This window comes from Urocampus carinirostris, chromosome 12 (assembly GCF_059441175.1).
Source record: "Urocampus carinirostris isolate Australia breed hairy pipefish chromosome 12, RoL_Ucar_1.0, whole genome shotgun sequence".
Taxonomy (NCBI): Eukaryota; Metazoa; Chordata; class Actinopteri; order Syngnathiformes; family Syngnathidae; genus Urocampus; species Urocampus carinirostris.
In genome coordinates this window covers 732,501-753,449 of record NC_142360.1, presented here as the reverse complement: position 1 = coordinate 753,449, position 20,949 = coordinate 732,501, and the positions used below count along the sequence as shown (strand labels likewise).

The 20,949-nt window shown below is 42.6% G+C and overlaps 1 protein-coding gene across 1 annotated transcript in view; it reads right to left on the bottom strand.

Annotated features, from left to right (window-relative positions):
- The window catches only part of LOC148354600 (fibrillin-2-like), a 153,172-nt gene that overhangs the window by 25,291 nt on the left and 106,932 nt on the right, over positions 1 to 20,949 (bottom strand). Inside the window, exons 32-46 of the mRNA XM_088348774.1 lie at positions 20,102 to 20,224; positions 19,889 to 20,011; positions 19,698 to 19,823; positions 9,343 to 9,465; positions 9,141 to 9,263; positions 6,955 to 7,116; positions 6,777 to 6,845; positions 6,576 to 6,701; positions 6,374 to 6,499; positions 5,099 to 5,248; positions 4,942 to 5,013; positions 3,192 to 3,317; positions 3,006 to 3,131; positions 1,813 to 1,938; positions 1,626 to 1,742 (exon numbers count right to left, since the gene is read on the bottom strand). Of these exons, the coding sequence (XP_088204900.1) occupies positions 1,626 to 1,742; positions 1,813 to 1,938; positions 3,006 to 3,131; positions 3,192 to 3,317; positions 4,942 to 5,013; positions 5,099 to 5,248; positions 6,374 to 6,499; positions 6,576 to 6,701; positions 6,777 to 6,845; positions 6,955 to 7,116; positions 9,141 to 9,263; positions 9,343 to 9,465; positions 19,698 to 19,823; positions 19,889 to 20,011; positions 20,102 to 20,224 (1,818 nt within the window). The remainder of the gene's footprint in view (positions 1 to 1,625; positions 1,743 to 1,812; positions 1,939 to 3,005; positions 3,132 to 3,191; positions 3,318 to 4,941; positions 5,014 to 5,098; positions 5,249 to 6,373; positions 6,500 to 6,575; positions 6,702 to 6,776; positions 6,846 to 6,954; positions 7,117 to 9,140; positions 9,264 to 9,342; positions 9,466 to 19,697; positions 19,824 to 19,888; positions 20,012 to 20,101; positions 20,225 to 20,949) is intronic.

The window sequence follows — 20,949 nt, the reverse complement described above, 5'->3', positions numbered from 1 at the left end:
AATTGGTAATACAAAGCAGTTATCACTTCAGATTTTTCAGTTCTTATATTCTTCGTGGTTTGCTGTCCTGCCGCAGTTGTAATGTCTTCTCAAGGTCCAATTCATTATCATCCTCCTCATAGCGTAACCAGAGATTTAATTTAGTCCATTTTGGCAGAAAAGTCATATATATATATATATATATATATATATATATATATATATATATGGTAGCACGACGGCAGAGTGGTTAGCGCTTGTGCGGCACAGTTCTGAGGTCACGAGATCGAACCTCCTGTGTGGAGTTTGCATGTTCTTTCCCCGTGCTTGCGTGGGTTTCCTCCGGGCACTCCGGTTTCCTCCCACATTCTAAAAACATGCATGTTAGGTTATTTGCCCGGTCCAAATTGTCCCGAGATGTGAATGAGCGAGCGAATTGTCTGTCCCTGTGTGCCCTGCGACTGGCTGGCAACCAGTTCAGGGTGTCCCCTGCCCACTGCCCGAAGATAGCTGGGATGGGCTCCAGCACCCCGGCGACGGTACTGAGGATAAGCAGTGCAGATAATGGATGGATTTGGCCCCCTTGAACTTTGTGACCTTTTGCCACATTTCAGACTTCAGACATGAAGATATAAAACTGTAATTTCTTGTAAACCATCAACAACAAGTTGGAAACAATCATGAAGTGGAATATACTTTATTGGATATTTTAAACTTTTTTAACAAATAAAAAACAAAAAAGTGGGTGTGCAAAATTATTCAGCCCCATTGACTTAATACTTTATAGCGCCACCTTTTGCTGTTATTACAGCTGCAGGTCGCAAGGAACACTGTGCAGGTAATAATATTGAAATGGAAGGAGTATCAGATCACTGCAAATCTACCAAGATCAAGATTCAGATTCAAGTATCTGGTGTCTTGTTCACGAGTGAAGATAGGATGGAAGGAGAGATCGACATACGGGTCGGTGCAGCATCTGTCCGTCGTGGTGAATAGGGAGCTGAGCCGAAAGGCACAGCTCTCGATCTTCCGGTCGATCTACGTTCCTACACTCACCTATGGTCATCAACTGTGGGTTATGACCGAAGGAACACGAACCAGGATACAAGTGGCTGAAATGAGTTTCCTCAGCAGGGTGGCTGGGCTCTTCCTTAGAGATAAGGTGAGAAGTTCAGTCATCCGGGAGGGACACTATGTAGAGCCACTGCTCCTCCGCATTAAAAGGAGCCAGTTTAGGTAGCTCGGGCATCTGATAAGAATGCCTCCTGGATGCCTCCAACGGGAGGTGTTCCGGGCATGTCCCACCAGCAGGAGGCCCCATGGATGGCCCGGGACACGCTAAACGGACTGTTCCACTAGGCTGGCCTGGGAACACCTCGGGATCCTGTCGGATGAGCTGGAGGATGTGGTTGGGGATAGGGACGTCTGGGCTTTCTGTTCAGGCTGCTGCCCCCGCGACCCGACCCCGGGAAAGCGGAAGATAACGGATGGATATATATATATATATATATATATATGTATATTTTCATACCCAAACTCAATTTTTAAACCCTATTCCACCTAACAAATACTCTCACTGTATACATTTTTTCAAAGCTAAACTTGACCACATGCTGCAAAGTTACCCGAGCGTGCCCCCTCCTCACCCATGCAGTCGTTGTTGTGTGTGAGTTCGAATCCCGGGAAGCACAAGCAGTTGTAAGAGCCCACTGTGTTTTTGCAGGTCCCGTTGCCGCACGGCTGCCTGTCACATTCGTCAATGTCTGAAAGCGCACCAAACGGTTAGGAATTGAAAATCGGATATATGCGTCCGTTCGATGCCATGGTCTTCACCCATGCACATGGTCCGGTCAGTGGTGGCCTTGAAGCCGTTGTGGCAGAGGCACCGGTAGCTGCCCTGCGTGTCGATACACTCGCCATGGCTGCACACGTTGGGGATTTCCTGACACTCGTTGCGATCTGACACAAACACAAAAAAATTATATCTTATAAACTACCTAAAATATTTCTTTCCTGTATTAATTTATTTCGATAATTGTGTTTATTTTCATGCATGTAGAGCTGGATTATGTCAAGGTTGCTTTAGAATTGAAACAATTAGAATAGATTTAGGTAAAAAATATAATAACAATACTAAACACTAAATCTCCTAAAAATGCCTGAATATATTTATTTACTTTGGTGTTGCGTCATTTCAGTTGGGTTGAACTTTCTCCCACTGTATTCCCTGCATGACCTAAGAGGCATCTAAAAGGGGTGCAGCGAGGGGGCTGGGAATCCCTTCCTCTGTATAAATCTCCCAGAAAGAGTCAAGATTGTCCAGATGTGAATGTGTTCTTGACTCTAGCTCCGGTATATACATACATTAATTTTTTTGTGGACACGTTAGTTTATCATGAAGCACTTAGAGCTCAATACCTCAATATTTCTTTATAAATAGAATAACTATGATAGACTTGGGTAAGAAACAAAAAACTAAATCATAACTACAATTAATAAACATACTTATTTTCTATTCTAATTGTCCTTTTTCCTGTTTTTTTTTTCAAGCACTTAGCAACAATTTACTTTTTTACGTTTTTTTATTTATTTTACTGGCTGAAATAATCATTGCACTATCACTGCAACCTCTGTCAAGTTCCTTTAGTATCGCGTCAAGTATGTGAATCTCTTTTTGGTGTATTTGAAAGAGTCATTTTCTCACTTTCATCATTTTCATACTAGAAAAACAACCAGGACACACGTGAAATCCCTTTCCTCCCCATTCCATACCCACGCCTCCTTCCCTCCAGTGTAATGTGCTTTGTGGCCAAAACACTGATGATAAAAGTAAGATACAACCAGGATAGGTGGAGTGGAAGAAAATATGAAGGCTCTTTGAACTCAGCTGGGCATTGTTACAACACATACTTAATCGAGAAAATCTTTCATTTTAAACGTTCTAAGAACACCTCAAACACCACCATTCATTTTATGATGCGATGTTTATGATGCCTAAGAATCGAAATCCAAAATCGAGAGCTCACCCACGCAGGCCCCACTGGGCGAGAGTTTAAAGCCCGGCGAGCACTCGCAGCGGTAACTGCCGGGGATGTTAATACACTTGGCGTTGCGTTGGCACAGGTTATCCCCGCTGTTGCACTCGTCGATATCTGCGCCAATAACACATCAAAAATGGTAGCAGGTTCTCGTTGGAACTTTTGGATCGTTACCTTCGCAGATGAGCAAGATGTTGTTGTAGCTGAAGCCCATTGGACACTCGCAACGGAAGCTCCCAATCTGGTTGATGCACACTCCGTTGGCACAGATGCCGGGAATCTCCCGACACTCGTCGATATCTGCGACGAAGGAAAAGGAATCATCTTGTTGATTTATATAAGGGAAGCTACATTTTCTGTTTCTGATCGGGACCAACAGTTAGCAGCAATCTTCCCCGTAATCTTCCACGGGTCTGAGCATTCACACAAAGTCTGTGAGCATTGCTTGAAACAATCCCAGGTGTGGCAAACAAATGATTATCGGACATGTCTAAAACCTGAATAAAGTTACATTCTTCTGAGTTTCCAGCAATCCTAAATTATTTTCCACATTTTAATGAAGTGACTATTTTATACATATATATGTTTTTAATTAGACCTTTTCTTGTCGAAAACCTGATTTGGCCCAGTTTCACCCGGACCCCAGGTCCAGAGCAGTGCTAGTAACCAAATGGACGGAACCATTTCGAGGCAGTGGAGTATTTCTGATGGTGCTTTGTTCACATTTTCGTTTTGTTTTACTTTTTTTCGTTTTTCTAGCCTTTTTCATCATATCCTGACCTTTCGAAAAGGGAGTTTTAAAAATGCTAGAATTTTTTGGGGTGCTTGTAGATTGAATGATAACACTATGGGTATTGCATCATTCAACTAGTCCTCCTCCAGGAAGAAAACGCCAATAGGGAGAGAGAAAGAGAGAGAAATGGAGAGAGAGGGAGGAGGAAAAGAGAAAGAGAGAGAGCGACAGAGAGAGAAAGAAGAGATATACTTTGTAACTTAAAATTAGTTTTACCTGGTTATATCAGTATCAGAAATTATTTTCCCCCAATTTTATTAACACTCCACTTATTGAAACATGAATATTTTGTTTGTTTGTTTGTTTGTAGATGATTCAATTGTTTGTTTGTTTGTAAATGATTCAAATTGAATCTTTTCTTCCGGCGCCGTCACGAATGGCAGCCACTCCAGCAGCTCCCGTGTTATTTTCGATTGTTCTCGATTGTTCTCAGCTCAGGGATGCTGCTGGAAATGTTAATTTCCCTTCGGGGATGAACAAAGTATCTATCTATCTATCTATCTATCTATCTATCTAATGTGAAATAAAAAAATCTTAGAGCAAATGCCAGGAACAAGTACTATGTGTAATTACACCGATACTATGTAACAATACCATCAGTAACTATCATTATCTCCAGACAGAAGAGCAGTTTCAGCGACAGACTGCTGTCACTGTCTTGTACTACGGACAGACTGAAGAGATCTTTTCTTCCTCATGCCATGAGGCTCTTTAACTCTACCCGGCAGAGTAAAAGCCCACATTAAACCACACCACCTACATTGCATATTACCGAATCTTACTGCAATATGTATTCTGTGTAGCACTATTTAGATATTCTATATAACACGCTACAGTGAGCATTTGCACGTCACACTGGGTATTTGTATATTGTATTCTTTTTGCTTTATTATTGTATTGTTCTCAGCTCAGGGATGCTGCTGGAAATGTCAATTTCCCTTCGGGGATGAATAAAGTATCTATCTATCTATCTATTTATTGTTTGATAGAACGTTTTTTAAGTCCAATTTAATTGGTATCCCTGATTGTACTCATACTTTGAAATAAGGACTGTTTTTAGCTTAATTATGTTACCCAGTAAATAAGTGTATTTTATATATCTTGTTGAGACATGCACGATTATGACCTTACCAACTGGTTTCCCGGTGTGAATGTCGATGATGAATCCGGGGGCCTGGTTGCCACAAAGTAACTGATACTCGGCTGAAAGGCAAAAAAAAACATGCGAAGATAACGTTCCGGGAGGCGATTTAAGTTTAGATATTTTGCTGGGGAGGGGTGCACTCACAAGTGGCGGGTGTGGGGCAGGCCTCGCAGGGCTTGTTCCAGGCCTTGCCCACATTGTAGGCGCAGCAGCACATCTTCTTTGTCATGTTGAAGGAAAGCTCGTTCTCGCACGTGTCATTGAAGTTTCGGTAGCACACACTTTTCCTCATGTCTGAACATAACACAGAAAATGTCCTTTCTATTTACCGAAGCCATATCCCCTTTAGTGGGAGGTGGCTAGAGTCAAGAACACACTCAAATTCACCAACCATTCATTTCCATTCACTCTTCCCAACCTGACACCGAACAAGGGCTGAGTTGCTGTGCCATGTAACCCTTCATCAGTAGAGAGGCTCGAGAGCATACACTGGTTTTCCCCCTCCGCGTAATATGCGTCAACATAACTTCTTAACTATCCTTCGCCATTTACATCTATCTCTAGCACACACTCTTGCATCCATTAATTTAACCGATATATTTTTTATTTCTGGCCTAAAAAATAATTTTAACCCCCAATATGTTTCCAGCCACACAAATATATTCCAGCCTAATAAAATTAATTGCAGGTCCAAAATAACTATCATGAGCAAAAATATTTGAACTCCAGCCCTCAAAAATTACATTTCTGCAAAAATATACGTATATTCAAGTGCAAAAATCTGAATTTACTGTAAATTCTGGACTACAGAGTGTCATATATTGTTATAGAATGTATAGATTATATGCATTGTATATCTATGATTGAGCTAAGCGTGGAAGTGCTTCACGTGCACCCGTAGATGACAATACTTAAGGAAGTGCCATAATGCCTGGAAATACAATATATTACACAGAGCGAATGGGATTAAAAGGCACATGCGCAAATTTAAGAATGAAATTCAGTTTTGTCTTTGTAAAAGCCTCACCAGATTTTATTTTAATTCCTGCAACAAAAAACAAATTCTAACCCAAAAGTTTACTTTCGGCAAAAAAAAAAAAAAAAAAGATTATAAAACCGGTCCCAGCTGAGACATTTTATTCCAGCCCCCAAATATAAATTCCAGCCACATAAATGTAATTCCAGCCCCCCAAAACATTGTTCCAGCCCAAAAAATTTTATTTCCCATAAATGAAATCAGAGCCCCGGAAATTTGAGAGCAGAAGAATAAATTTAAAATCCAGTTCCAAAAAATTAATCACAATTTAAAACATTTATTTAGATAAATGTTCAGATGTTCTTTGACATATCTAATGTTTTTTGTAAGTCGAATGGTCATAAGTAGTGGACCTTTATATAGATTTGTATTGTGTTATTTACCCATGCAGTTGTTTCCTCCATTGACCTGCATGTACTCAGGCGGGCACACACAAGTGTAGTTGCCCAAAGTGTTGTAGCAGGTACCAGGCCCGCAGATACCGATGTGGGTGGTGCATTCGTCAATGTCTACGAAAAAAACAGATAAAAAGACCTGTCCATATCCACACTACATGTAACAGTAGCGACAAATCTTCCAACTCACCCTCACAGATGCGCGTCTCTTCGTTGAGATAATAACCCGCCGGGCACTCGCACTGGAAGCTACCGAAGGTGTTGACACAGTTTCCGCCTTGGCACAGGCCTGGCAGCTCTTGGCACTCGTCAATATCTAAGAAATGAAACATATACTCTAATTTAGGCCCTTGTTGGCTTATATAATAATTATTAAAGGCTGGTAGATGACCTTCAAGAATGACCGTAATCGGGTTGGGTCTGAAACCTTCCCCTCCAGGGCAAAGAGTCCGATATTCGGCTGAGAGGGAAAAAACACAACTTATTATGGTAATTTAATGCTGGAATGAGGATACAGCCATACCAAAATTTAAAATTCCCTCCAAAATCAACCAAGAGGCAATACGTACTCGAGTTGGGGGCTGGGCAAAGTTCGCAAGGGTTACCCCAAGCTCCTCCAAGTGAGCAGCAGCAAGATGCTCGGGTGACGCCCACTCCGATCTCAGCACTGCAGGAGATTCCGCCGTCGCCTCGTGCCAGGATGTCTAAGAAGCAGTTGCCTACCCTAGTGTCTGTTATATTGGGAAGAATATTACTATTTCATCGTGTACAGTAAAAAAAAAATCAACCCGAGTTCAAAACTGAAATGATAATTTTCAGTTTACACAAAAAGTTAGAAAAAAAAAAATTAAATGTTACAGATAAATATTTAGGGCAGCACGGCGGCGCAGTGGTTAGCACGTGTGCGGCACAGTTCTAAGGTCTTGGGAACCTCCTGTGTGGTTTCAAATCCAGCTACCGGACTTACTATGCGGAGTTTGTATGTTCTCCCCGTGCTTGCGTGGGTTTCCTCCAGGCACTCCGGTTTCCTCCCACATTCCAAAGACATGCATTTCAGGTGGATTGGCCGGTCCAAATTGTCTCTAGGTGTTAATGAGCGAGCGAGTTGTCTGTCCCTGTGTGCCTGTGGCTGGCAACCAGTTCAGGGTGTCCCCTGCCCACAGCCCGATGATTGCTGGGATGGGCTCCAGCACCCCCGCGACCCTACTGAGGATAAGCGGTGCAGCTAATGAGATGAGATGAGATGAGATAAATATTTAAATATACCCAACAGAAAAATACTAATTGATAGCATCTATTGGAGAACAGTGGGGAGGTTACAATTCAGATTCAGATTCAGATTTACTTTATTGTCATTCGTGTACACGTGTATACAGAACGAAATGTCGATACATCTGACCCGCACAGTTTCTTTGAACGTCAGCCGGGATAGATAAGATTAACCATGTCTTCGTCAGAGTTTTAGCGCAACAGTTCGTCATCTCGCGGTTCGATGCCAGTTGTTAAATGGTCCAGTTTATTGTCCAGAGAGCGAACGTTGGAGAGGAAAATGGATGGGAGAGGCGTTTTGCAGGGTTTAGCATTTAGCCTAGCTGTTAGCCCGGCTCGACAACCTCGCTTCCTCGTCCGGCGGTCACGCCGCTGTCTTGCCACTCTGCTTCGCTGCTTTGCAGGCCGCTGGGTCTTGTTGACATAGCAGTCCGTGGCTAATAAACACTCCCGAGTGGTCATAGCACCGAGCGCTTGATGTCTGGATGATCGCATATCCAGCAAAAAAAACTGCGATCGTATCTTAATCTGCAGTTCGAGCCGACTTTGTGCGCCATCAAAACTGAGTCGAAGACTGGATCTTATGGCCGACGTGTAAAAAACCGTTGCGAGCCGATGCAGCCGCAGCCGAACAGGGGCGCCGCCATGTTGACAATGAACTCTACCTTGTGATTTTTTCTCTTTACATTGTGGAAAAAGATGTTTTTTCAGCCCCTCTTCATGGCCCACTATACGACATCAACTTGTAAAATTCAGAATCTTGTTTGTGCCTATGCAGATTTACATCTCTATGAGGCCTGTCTGCTACTTGTCTATGTCATATAAAATGCTGGTCTGCTCTTGGTTCGCGAGACAACATCATGAAAATGTGGATATGCAAACGGACAAACTTTCTTGTGATTGTGCAATTATAAAATGTTGATTTTTGCATATTGCGGTGGGTTCCGGTCTCCATTAACCACAATAAACAAAGGGATTACAGTATTGCCTAACCATCATAACATTCTTTTTTTAATTTAGCTTTTTCTCTCATGTCTTTTATGACCTGTTTATCCCGGAATGCCAATCTGGTTCTATACAATTCTAATTTTGATATGCTAACAGCCGTCATAGTTTTAATAATGTAATTATATTTTTTCATTAATTTTACAATACATTAAAGCCAATTAACCGTTATAACATACAACTCTAGAAGGGCAAACTAAAGGAAAACAGAATAATCAATACACCCCAAAAACCTATGGGCTGCTCTCTGGCCAGTCTAATCTCATATTCTTTCATAATAATATTTTTTATTGTATTTATTTATTGAGAAAGGATTAGAGTGTTGCCTAGATATCCTGTATATCTTGTTTCTATCTTTAAAGTATTTTATGACATGTATATCGTAGAGTGTCACGTCTAATCTTGTTGTAAACAATGTACACTATGTTATAATCAACAACAAAAAATGTTCTAATAGTAAAATGAAGTTGGTCTTCCTCACCTACGCATCCTACGCCAGTGGGGTTGAGCTCAAAGTCGGCCGGGCAGTTGCACTGGTAACTCCCCGGCGTATTGACGCAGAGCCCGTTGATGCAGTTGACAGGGTCAGCGCACTCGTTGATGTCTGCCATGCACAAACAAGCACATTTTTGGAGAATATCCCCTTTCAGGCGATTAAGAATAGCAAAAAAAAAATGGTGAACCTGTGCAGTTGCCTCCACTGCGGTCTAGTTCGTAACCGTCATCGCAGACACAACGGAACATCCCCGGGAGGTTCTGGCAGGTTCCGAATACGCAGATGTTCAGGAAGTTACACTCGTCAATATCTGGAGTAAGAAAACGTTAAGTCCATGAAAAATAAAAAACAAAAAAAGTCCATCAAATAAAATGTATCTTGACAGAACATATTACACTTATACTATATTTTGTAGTGGTTTGTGAAATATACTTTTCACCTATACCAATGAGTTCTGACAACAGTAGCTTTACTTTGTTATTCTTTTTATATATTTTACATTCATGTTAATTCAATTTATATATTAATACATTACAGTACGTAACATATATTCTAATATGTATAAAACAAAATAATTAAAGTAGTAATTAGTTATAATATTAAGTTTAAACTTTAAGTTTTGCATTTATTTTGTATTGTATTATTATTCAAAAAGAAATAAAATAATAATAATATATAACTATAATCATAATAACAAATATACTTCGAAATGTTTAAATTGTATATATATATATATATATATATATATATATATATATATATATATATTGTACTTTTAAAAAATAATATTTTTTATGTAGTGTGGTCTTGAGATGGGCGGTACGGCGGATAGGTGGTAAGCTCGCAGCCCCACGGTGTAGAAGTTCAGAGTTCAAGTCCAGCTATCACAGCCTCCCCGTGTGGAGTTTGCATGTTCTACCCCATTCCTACGTGTGTTTTCTCTGGGCACACCGTTTTCCTCCCACATTCCAAAACATGCATGTCAGGTTAATTTGCCGTTCCAAATTCCCCCTATGTGTGAATGAGCGAGTGAATTGTCTGTCTCTGGTGCCCTGCAACTGGCTGGCAACCAGTTCAGGGTATCCGCTGCCCACTGCCCGAAGATAGCTGGGATGGGCTCCAGCATCCCAGCGTCCTTACTCAGGATAAGCGGCACAGATAATGAATGAATGGACAGATGGGTGGTGTGAGGTGGACAGAGCACTTATGTAGTGGTTAGAAAAGGCATGTAAAAGTAGATTGTTGGATGTGCATGTTTTCAGAGGTGAAATGAGTGTCTGAACATTTTTACTTGGAAGGAAAACTGAGAATAGATGGATCATGGAGGGCTTGTCATAGGAAGAGAGTGAGGGAAGAGGTGAAAATGTCAGTTGATTAAGGCAGATAGCAGATAGGGAGAGAGATATTAAAGAGAAGATGGGGAAGAGCATGAACAGTTTAGTAGAAGAGAAGTGGAGAGTGTGGAAATAGAATGAAAGTGGTTTAAAATTAAATGAAAATGAAATGATCTGCATTTATACAGTATAGCACTTTTCAAGTCAATGACTTCCCAAAGCGCTTTACAATGTGCTCCACATTTCCCAATAGCAGCCTTATATTGCAGCCATGTAAGACCTGCTTATTGGGGGTATTAGGGGTTCAGTGTCTTACCCAAGGACACTTCGACATCTAACACGGACGAGCCGGGATTCGAACTGGGACCCCTTGATCTCAAGACGAGCGCTCTACCTCCTGAGCTACTGCCGCCCCAAGAGGCAGTTTGAGGAGTGCGAAAGAAGTGTGTGGAATGAGAAAAGTTGGTCGAGGCATTAGGAAATGAAGTGAATGGTGGGATGATAAGGTCTCAGAGGCTGTGGCACAGAAGAGATGTGCCTTTGAAGAGTGGCTGCAAGATAAGAGTGGTGATACGTGTGAAAGGTATAAAGTGTAGAAAAGGTTGGTAAAAGCGGTAATGGAAGCAGCGAAAAGGAAAGCAAATGATGAATGGTGTCAAAAGATATGAGTGTCAGTCCGTCAGCGAACCTGTTTACTCTAGGCAAGCTTTTTTCGATCCTGACTCCCACCTGTTTTTGCTCCCCTCTGTTTCCCGGCTTCAACCTGTTTTTTGATCCTGACCACGTCAACTCTCCTCTCCTGCCTTCGACTCGTTTCCGATCTCGACCATGTTTTTGCTCTCCTGTCCCGGCTACTGACCTGTTTTTTCCGTTCCTGACACCATAGCTCACCACGGAAGTCCCACTTCCGGATTCAGAGCGACCCGCTTCCCGCTTCCCGCGCCCAGCAGTCACTGGATCGTGGGTGCAGCCCTTCCTCTTTCCAGTTATGATACTAGTAAGAAACGTAACGCAGGTGGGTCCTGTCTCCATTCTGGTCCTGACAGTATGTACTGACCAGAAAAAGACCCAGCGAATGCTCACACAAGCCCCGATCGGAGAGAGAAGGAGACATGCAGCGTTCACATAGGACTGAGGGCGGGGTCTGACGGATGACTTGTCCGCCATTTTTCGACTTTTTCGGCAGCAACAACAGTTGCTTCAGCGCCAGCAACAATGGTTGGATGTACTCCCGGAGGTTCTTGCCCTCAGCTGCACGCATCGGCCCCGCTCCCCCGGGAATTCTCCTCCTGCCGTGCCATCGCACACCCCGCCCGTCCTGTTCACAAACCCTCCCAACATCAGAAGGGCGGAGGCGCGTGTGGGCGCTCCGGAGAAATTTTATGGCGATACCGCTCAGGTGCGCGCGTTTATTATGAACTGCCGACTCACTCGTTTCAGATCCCGACCACGTTTTTGCTTTCCTAACCCGTTTCTTCCATCCCCGACACCGCCATCGCTCGCCATGGAAGTCCCACTTCCGCGTTCAGAGCAACCTGCTTCTGTCGCCCAGCGATCACCAGATCATGGGTGCAGCCCTTCCTCTTTCCTTTAATAAAACTTGTGAAAAACATATCGCAAGTGGGTCCTGTCTCGATTCTGGTCCTGACAGTATGGGGAGAATGCCCGTGTTGGTTGATTTAAATTTGAAGCCTGTGAAAACTTTGGAGGTGCAAGAGGCAGTGAAAGAAAAGAAAGGGCGGTAGGCGCCTGGGTTGGATGGTTGTACTGTTGAATGCTTGTAGAAAGGTGGCATGGCTATGAGTGACTGGTTAGTACGCTTGTTGAATGAATGCTTTTTAAGTAGTTTGGTTCCTGTTGATTGGTGCAGTGCATGTGTGGTGCCATTGTATAAGGGTAAAGGTGATAAGTATGAATGTAGCAATTCAAGAGGTATTAGTTTGTAGTCTGTGCCAGGTAAGCTGTATGGAAGAGTCTTGATTAAGAGAGTGAGAGGAAGAACGGATGAGATGGTGATGGTTTCTTGAAAGGAAGAGAATGTGTGGATCAGTTGTTTGCAGTGACGGTTTGGATGTTTGTTTGGCTTTCATGGACTTGGAAAAGGCATATAACAGAGTAGATAGAGAGGCGTTTTGGCGGGTGATGGTAATGTATGTAGTAGGTGGAAAGTTGTTGGAAGCATTGAAGAGTTTTTATGTGAACAGCAGCGCATGTGTAAGAGTGGTTCCCTGTGCTGACTGGTGTGAGACAGGGGTGTGTGATGTCACCATGGCTGCTAAATGTGTACATGAAATGTGTGATGAGAGGTGAATGCAAGAGTATTTGGCAGAGGTGTATAGAGATGATGGATAACATTGGAACAGAGGGGCAGGTAAGTCAGTTGCTGTTTGCAGATGACACAACGCTTGTGGCAAACTCCTAAGGAAAAATTAAGAATGATGGTAATGGACTTGAGATAGGTGTAAGTTATGTGTGAATGTTGAGAAGAGTGAGGTGATGAAGTTTTCACGTGATGGGATGGTCATTGCGTTGGAAATAAGGTTGAATGGATATATGCTGGAAGAAATTGTAAGCTTTAGGTATTAGGGTTGTGATGTGGCTGCAGTCAGTGGAATAGGGTGTGAGGTATTGCACAGAGTGAATCAAGGAAGGAAAGTTTTGGGTGCTATGAGGAGAGTGATGAGTAACAAGAGTATGAGTATGGATGTCAAGAGAGGACTGTATGAGAGTGTGATTGTGCCGACTGTGTTATATGGTAGAGAGACTTGGAGCCTGAATGCAGATTTGAGAAGGGAATTACATGTTTTTGAGATGAAGTATTTGAGGAGTATGTTAAGAGTGACAAGATTGGATAGATTGAAAAATGAAATCGTGAGAGAGAACTGTAGTAGCTGAACTAAGCAAGCGTGTGGATGAGAGAGTAATTGATTGGTTTGGACACATGGAGAGGATGGATGAGGAGCAAATGTTAGAGAGGATCTACAGAGAATAATTACATTGAAGGAGACCAAGAGGAAGGCCGCGATTGACATGGATAGATTGTGTTATAAGTGCACTGGAGGAAAGAGGTCTAAATGTAGTGGGAGCTAGAGCTATTGTTGGTGATATAAATGAGTAAAGAGGTGTTGTGAAAGGATAGTGGGATGTTTGGATGTGTTCTAAGAGATGGGAAGGGCACCTTTATGATACGGCAGGGGTAAACCAGTGAAAGCTGTCAGGCCCTGCTGTTGAACAGATAAGTGTGTTGTGTCACCCGGACCCGAGTGACATGGCAACTTTCTTGTGTCCCGTTTCATCCGGAGGGACGAAAGCATGACCAACTTACGTGCCGAGGGGCTTAACTTGTTTGGGTGTTTGGGCATTTGGGTTGGCCATGGTCAGATTTTTTGAATGAATGAAAACTATTCGAACACCAAATGAAAGCAGAACAAAAACAATAACTCAACAACAAAATAATGTTACATAATATGTTGGAAAAGGGGTAATAAGAAGCAAATGTTTATATTCCCTACCCCTTCTTCTTCCCCACCAAATACACCAATGGTATAACAACAATGGTAATTATATTAATAATAACAGTTATGATATAAGAAGGGCAGCACGGCGGTCTTGGGAACCTCCTGTTTGGGTTCAAATCCAGCTACTGGACTTACTGTGCAGAGTTTGTATGTTCTCCCCGTGCTTGCGTGGGTTTCCTCCGGGCACTACGGTTTCCTCCCACATTCCAAAGACATGCATTTCAGGTGGATTGGCTGGTCCAATTTGTCCCTAGGTGTGAATGAGCGAGCGAGTTGTCTGTCCCTGTGTGCCCTGCGATTGGCTGGCAACCAGTTCAGGGTGTCCCTTGCCCACTGCCCGATGATTGCTGGGATGGGCTCCAGCACCCCCGCGACCCTACTGAGGATAAGCGGTGCAACTAATGAGATGAGAGATGAGATGATATAAGAATAGCAACAATAACACAAAGTTAACTAGACGCACTATTCTCAATCTCCCGCACCACTCATACCCCACCCTCCTCATCTCCGTATTCCACCAGGAATGTTTCTTTGTATCTTAACCTGAACAAGTGAATAGTTGGACACCATTTGATCTTGTCTTGCAAACAGTTCCAAAGCTGACTCCACACACAGACACACAGATACTTTTTCTGGTGGTTATCACCTTTGGGATTATGACTACAGCCCCTTAAATTATAATTTCCCTCTTTCCGAATGAATAATTTATGGATGTTTTCTGGCACTATGTTTTTGTTGACCTTAAATAGCATTTCTCATCTCATCTCATTAGCCGTACCGCTTATCCACATTAGGGTCGCGGGGGGGCTGGAGCCCATCCCAGCCATCTCCGAGCAGTGGGCAGGGGACACCCTGAACTGGTTGCCAGCCAATCACAGGGCACACGGGGACAGACAACTCACTCGCTCATTCACACCTAGGGACAATTTGGACCGGCCAATTCACCTGAAATGTATGTTTTTGGAATGTGGGAGGAAACCGGAGTGCCCGGAGGAAACCCACGCAAGCACGGGGAGAACATACAAACTCCGCACAGGAAGTCTGGAGCTGGATTTGAACCCACGCAGGAGGTTCCCATGACATGAACTGTGCCGCACAAGCGCTAACCACTGCGCCGCCGTGCTGCCCTAAATAGCATTTGTGCAGTGAAAATTTTACTAAATTATCTAATTTTAATAATTTGGACTGCAGGAAAAAAATATTAGTATGATCTCGATGTCCTACCTTGTGTATGGTTCAAATTGCACGTTTTTGGAGGATAAAAAGGGTCTGTAGTGAACTTTTGTAATTATTGCCCCAGACATCTGCACACTATGTTAAGTATGGCAGAACTAGATAACAAAATAATAAATACAAAGCATTATAGTTTAAAATGAATTTGGCTTTATTAATTATTGAAATGCTTTTAGATACTTTAGTTTGTATGTGTCTGATGTGTGTTTTCAAGCTTAATTTATTGTCTATTATGACCCCTAAAAACGTAATTTCTGATACAGCGTCGATTGCAGCACTCGATTTTTACTTCTACATCTTGATTTGCCTTGCGATTAACAAAGGATATTACTTTGGTTTAATTTAAATTTAAAGATCATTTATTTATATCCATCCATACTTTTAGGGTAATTAATTCATGATTAATACAGGTTACCAAATCAATATAGTTATAATTTGAATAGAAAATGTTAGTGTTGTTTGCAAATATCACTATTTTCAATAGTTTTGAAACATTAAAAATATTGTTAATATATATATTAAATACCTTTGGACCCAGGATAGAACCCTGTGGGAATTCCAAGTATTCAGAATACAACTCTCCCATTTTTACCGTCATTTATTTGTGTTTTTTTTTTCACTTTTTTCCTTTTTTCTTTTCTTTTCTTTGTGTATGTGTTTGTCTTGCTGTCGGTCACCCCTGTTGAGGGATGTGACCAGGGTAGATAGATAGATAGATAGATAGATAGATAGATAGATAGATAGATAGATAGATAGATAGATAGATAGATAGATAGATAGATAGATAGATAGATAGATAGATAGATAGATAGATAGATAGATAGATAGATAGATAGATAGATAGATAGATAGATAGATAGATAGATAGATAGATAGATAGATAGATAGATTTAATGATAAATCATTTATCTATATCAATAAATTGTTGCTAATTACAATGTAAAAGAAAAACCTTTAATTATAACTTTTTAAATTTTCTTTTTCTTCCTGTTTCTCCACATTTGAAAAAATATATGTTATCAAAACATTATATCTATACCTAATCAAGTGATATGATTTTGCAGTTATATCAACAACATATATCCCTTTAATCATATCTATTATATATTATATGTTACAATGGGCAATGGAGGCACTACAGGACTGCTTTGATTGCACTGATTGGGACATGTTTAAATCGGCTGCCACTTACAACAACAAAATAAATATAGATGAGTACGCCATTTCTGTGTCAGCCTACATCAGTAACCAAAAGTATATGCACCCGTGCCAATCAGAAGCCCTGGATGACTGCTGAGATACGCAAACAACTAAAAGTACGGAACCTTGCCTTTAAATCTGGTGACAAGGAGGCGCTGAGATCAGCGAGGGCTAACCTGAACCGTGCTATCAGACTAGCAAAGCGAACGCACAGTCAAAAAATCCAGGAACGTTTCCTCAATACAACCAACACCAGGGATATGTGGAAAGGCATTCAGGCCATCACCAAATACAAGCCAACCACCGCCCCAGTGCAGGACACTAGCATGGACTTTCTGAATGACCTCAACAAATTCTTTGGAAGGTTCGAGGCACAAAACGGCACCCCTGCAGCGAAAGCGGTTCCAAATCAGGACGAAAGAGCACTCCACCTGGACTCAACTGACGTGAGAAAGACCCTGAGAGGGGTCAACACAAGGAAGGCTCCAGGCCCGGACAACATTCCGGGGCGGATACTTAGGGAGTGCGCCGATCAGCTGGCTTGTGTACTAACAGACATTTTCAACACCTCGCTAGACCAAGCCAGAGTACCATCATGCTTCAAAATTGCCAACATCATCCCTGTGCCAAAGAAACCCCAGATCTTATCATTCAACGATTACCGGCCCGTTGCACTGACTCCTATCATAATGAAGTGCTTTGAGAGACTGGTTAAAGAGCACATCACCTCCAGTCTCCCCTCCTCATTCGACCCCTTTCAGTTTGCCTACCGGACAAACCGCTCCACCAGGGATGCCATCTCCTCCGCGCTTCACCTGAGCCTGACACACCTAGAGGAGAAGAACACCCATGTGCGGATGCTGTTCCTGGACTTCAGTTCAGCATTCAACACCATCATCCCACAACATCTGGTAGACAAAATGAGACTCCTGGGTTTCAACACCCCCCTGCGGAACTGGCTGCTGGACTTCCTCAGTGACAGACCCCAATCAGTGCGGATAGGTCAGAACATCTCAGATGTCATCTACCTCAGCACGGGCTCCCCCCAAGGCTGTGTCCTGAGCCCCTTGCTGTTCACCTTGATGACACACGACTGCGTCCCTAGGTCCGCCACAAACCACATCGTGAAGTATGCTGACGACACAACAGTGGTGGGCCTCATCAGGGACGACAACGACCTGGCCTACAGAGAGGAGGTGGAGCATTTGGTGGGCTGGTGCAGGGACAACAGCCTGGTCCTGAATGTTGACAAAACTAAAGAGATCATTGTCGACTTTAGGAAAAACCAGCACAACCATGCCCCACTTTGCATCAACAACAAGGCTGTTGAGGTTGTCAGCAGTATCAAGTTCCTAGGGGTGCACATTACAAACAAACTCACCTGGTCCGTGAACACTGCATCACTGGTTAAGAGGGCACAGCAGCGCCTGTACTTCCTACGGAGGATGAGGAGAGCCCATCTGCCCCCACCCTCCCTCATCACATTCTACAGGGGCACCATAGAGAGTATCCTGACCAGCTGTATCTCTGTGTGATGCGGAGGCTGCAGCGCTACCGACTGGGGTAGTGTGAGGAGGGTAACGAGGACAGCAGAGAAAATAATCGGGACTACACTTCCCTCCATTCAGGACATTGGCCAGAAGCGCTGCCTATCCCATGCTAAGAACATTATCGGGGACCCCTCTCACCCCCATCATGGACTGTTCACTCTGCTAGCCTCTGGGAAGAGGTACTGCAGTGTGCGGTGCAGGACCACCAGGTTCCGCAGTAGTCTAGTCCCCCTGGCCATTAGACTGTTAAATGGTCAATCTAACATACAGTTAACCTAAATCTAAAAGGCTGCTAATCTGACTTTTTGCACTACTGGCAGTTCTTTATAGCTTGCCACTCCTTGCACATTTGCTCTCTGCACTATTGTACTTACAGCGTTATTGTTACAGTGTTAATGTTACTGTTTACCTGACTTGTTAACCTGACTGCCCATTTTGCACATCCGGTTAGCTACTCCTCTTGCACTATCGGCACTATGGTAAAATACTATACGTAGCCATAATACAATACAACTTTTACTTATATCTGTACATTCAAGGAAACTGTGCGGGTCAGATGTATCGACATTTCGTTCTGTATACACGTGTACTAGAATGACAATAAAGTAGATCTGAATCTGAATCTGAATCTTATATATAATATTTCAAGAATCGTAATCAATTCTTTATTCTTTATATCGTTTGAAAAAAAAATATTATAATAATTATAATACTAATTGGCAACACGGCAGCGCAGTGGTTAGCGCTTGTGCGGCACAGTTCATGTCATGGGAACCTGTCGTGGGTTCAAATCCAGCTCCAGACTTTCTGTGCGGAGTTTGTATGTTCTCCCCGTGCTTGCGTGGGTTTCCTCCGGGCACTCCGGTTTCCTCCCACATTCCAAAGACATGCATTTCAGGTGAATTGGCCGGTCCAAATTGTCCCTAGGTGTGAATGAGCGAATGAGTTGTCTGTCCCTGTGTGCCCTGCGATTGGCTGGCAACCAGTTCAGGGTGTCCCCTGCCCACTGCCCGATGATTGCTGGGATGGGCTCCAGCCCCCCCGCGACCCTACTGAGGATAAGCGGTACGGCTAATGAGATGAGATAATTCTAATTCAATTTTCTTTGTAAATACGTTTCTCAATTGTATTTCATTTTATTGTGAAGACGCGCTTATGTGTGACTTCATTTCCTGGTTATGTGTCAAAATAAAACGCCTTCTGACCGAGTGGGCGTGTACGGCCGGGTATTGGGGGAAGATGGCTCCATGGTCGTCCACGTTCCAATCGCGAGGGAAGTTAAAACCTAAATGAGTGTTTTCATCTGAGTAATTCTGCCAACAGAGAGTTTATATCTTGTATATCTCTCACAGAGCTTGAAGTAGAGCAGGTGAGCAGCTCTAAGTACCTCGGCACATCACTGAGGACCTCAGTCTGTATATACCGTATGTTTTATATATATATATATATATATATATATATATATTATACATTTAGTGACTCTATAACTAGAGTTTGCGAGACCTTTCGGTCTCCCGCCCCCTTTCTTTGCCTTGCTGTCTCTTAGGGAGTAGAGATAGATAGTTTTGAGGAAAATTTACAGTTAAAAATGGCCCTGCAGATGCGGTAAACATGTCAATTTTCACATAGAATTTGGTAGATTACAGTTCACATGTCTTGTATAACGTTTTGTCAGATTTGTTTTTCAAAATAAAACAAGCAAATCACCTTGACAGGCCTTGCTGTCCTCGGTGGGGGTGAAGCCCATTTCGCATTCGCAGCGGTAGCCCCCAGGCGCATTCAGACACTGGCCGTTCTCGCACAGGTTGACGTTGTCGGCGCACTCGTCCATATCTAGGAAAAAAAACAGCGCCGTTTCCATAACAAGCCTCAAAATAAAACCCAATTTTCGGATTGACCTGAGCAGGAAAAGCCGTCTCCGTTGAAGCCGTCCTTGCAGGTGCACCTGTAGGAACCTGGTGTGTTGAGGCAATCCGCATTCTGGTTGCAGTTGTGATCCTCTAACGAGCACTCGTCCTGATCTGCAAAAAACAAAAAAAAACAAAAAAAAAGATTTCACAACAGTTTTGGATAAAAAAACAGAATGGCAAAAAAAAATAAAAAATCCCCACCGTTGCACTTGATGCCGTCCCCCACCCAGCCCTCCCGGCAGCGGCACTTGAAGCTGCCCGGGACGTTGATGCAGGCAGCGTGCATATCGCAATTGTTAGCGCCAATCTCACACTCGTCAATATCTGCAACAAGAAACAAACGAGTCCTGTTATTAACAGTGTTGGGAATAATGTCGTCATAATGTAACGAGGAAATAAAACAAATTATTTTGTCCGCCGTTATAACACTGTTATCGGTTACTGATGGTCAAAGCAGTGCGTTACTTTGAATTAAGTGTTTTTTTGCTCTCTTCCGAGTTGTTTAGAAACTGCCATATAGTTAGAGATTGATTACAAATACAATATTTACTAGTACATAGAAATAATAGGCGAGTCAAAATTCCCTTCTCTACATAGGACCATTATTATTATTCTTGTTGCACTAAAAGTGTAGGAAAAATCTTTAGCTGTTGAGGTGCAATAACTATTACAAAGTTCTGTAACACAATTACTATTATTAGTTATTTTCTATTCAACTGATTCAAGTCATGTTTTATATGTATAGTAAGTCTCAAAGGGCAGTGCAGACTACAGACTAGTATTACACTATCCCCTGATCTTAAACCTACTTACCGGCAAGAAAAAACTCCATACCTTAGGCGAGAGTAAAAATTTTAAACTCTTTGACAAATAACAACTACTTTTTAAAGTAAGGGGAATGGTTACTTTCTCTAGCAACTAGTTACTTTTACTTTAGAGTAACTGAGTTCAGTAACTTTTTGGAAGAAGTAGTACCTATAACTGAAAACCTTTTTTAAAGTAACTTGTCTTTCAATGGTTATAGCTAGTGGGTAAATTGCTTACCCTTG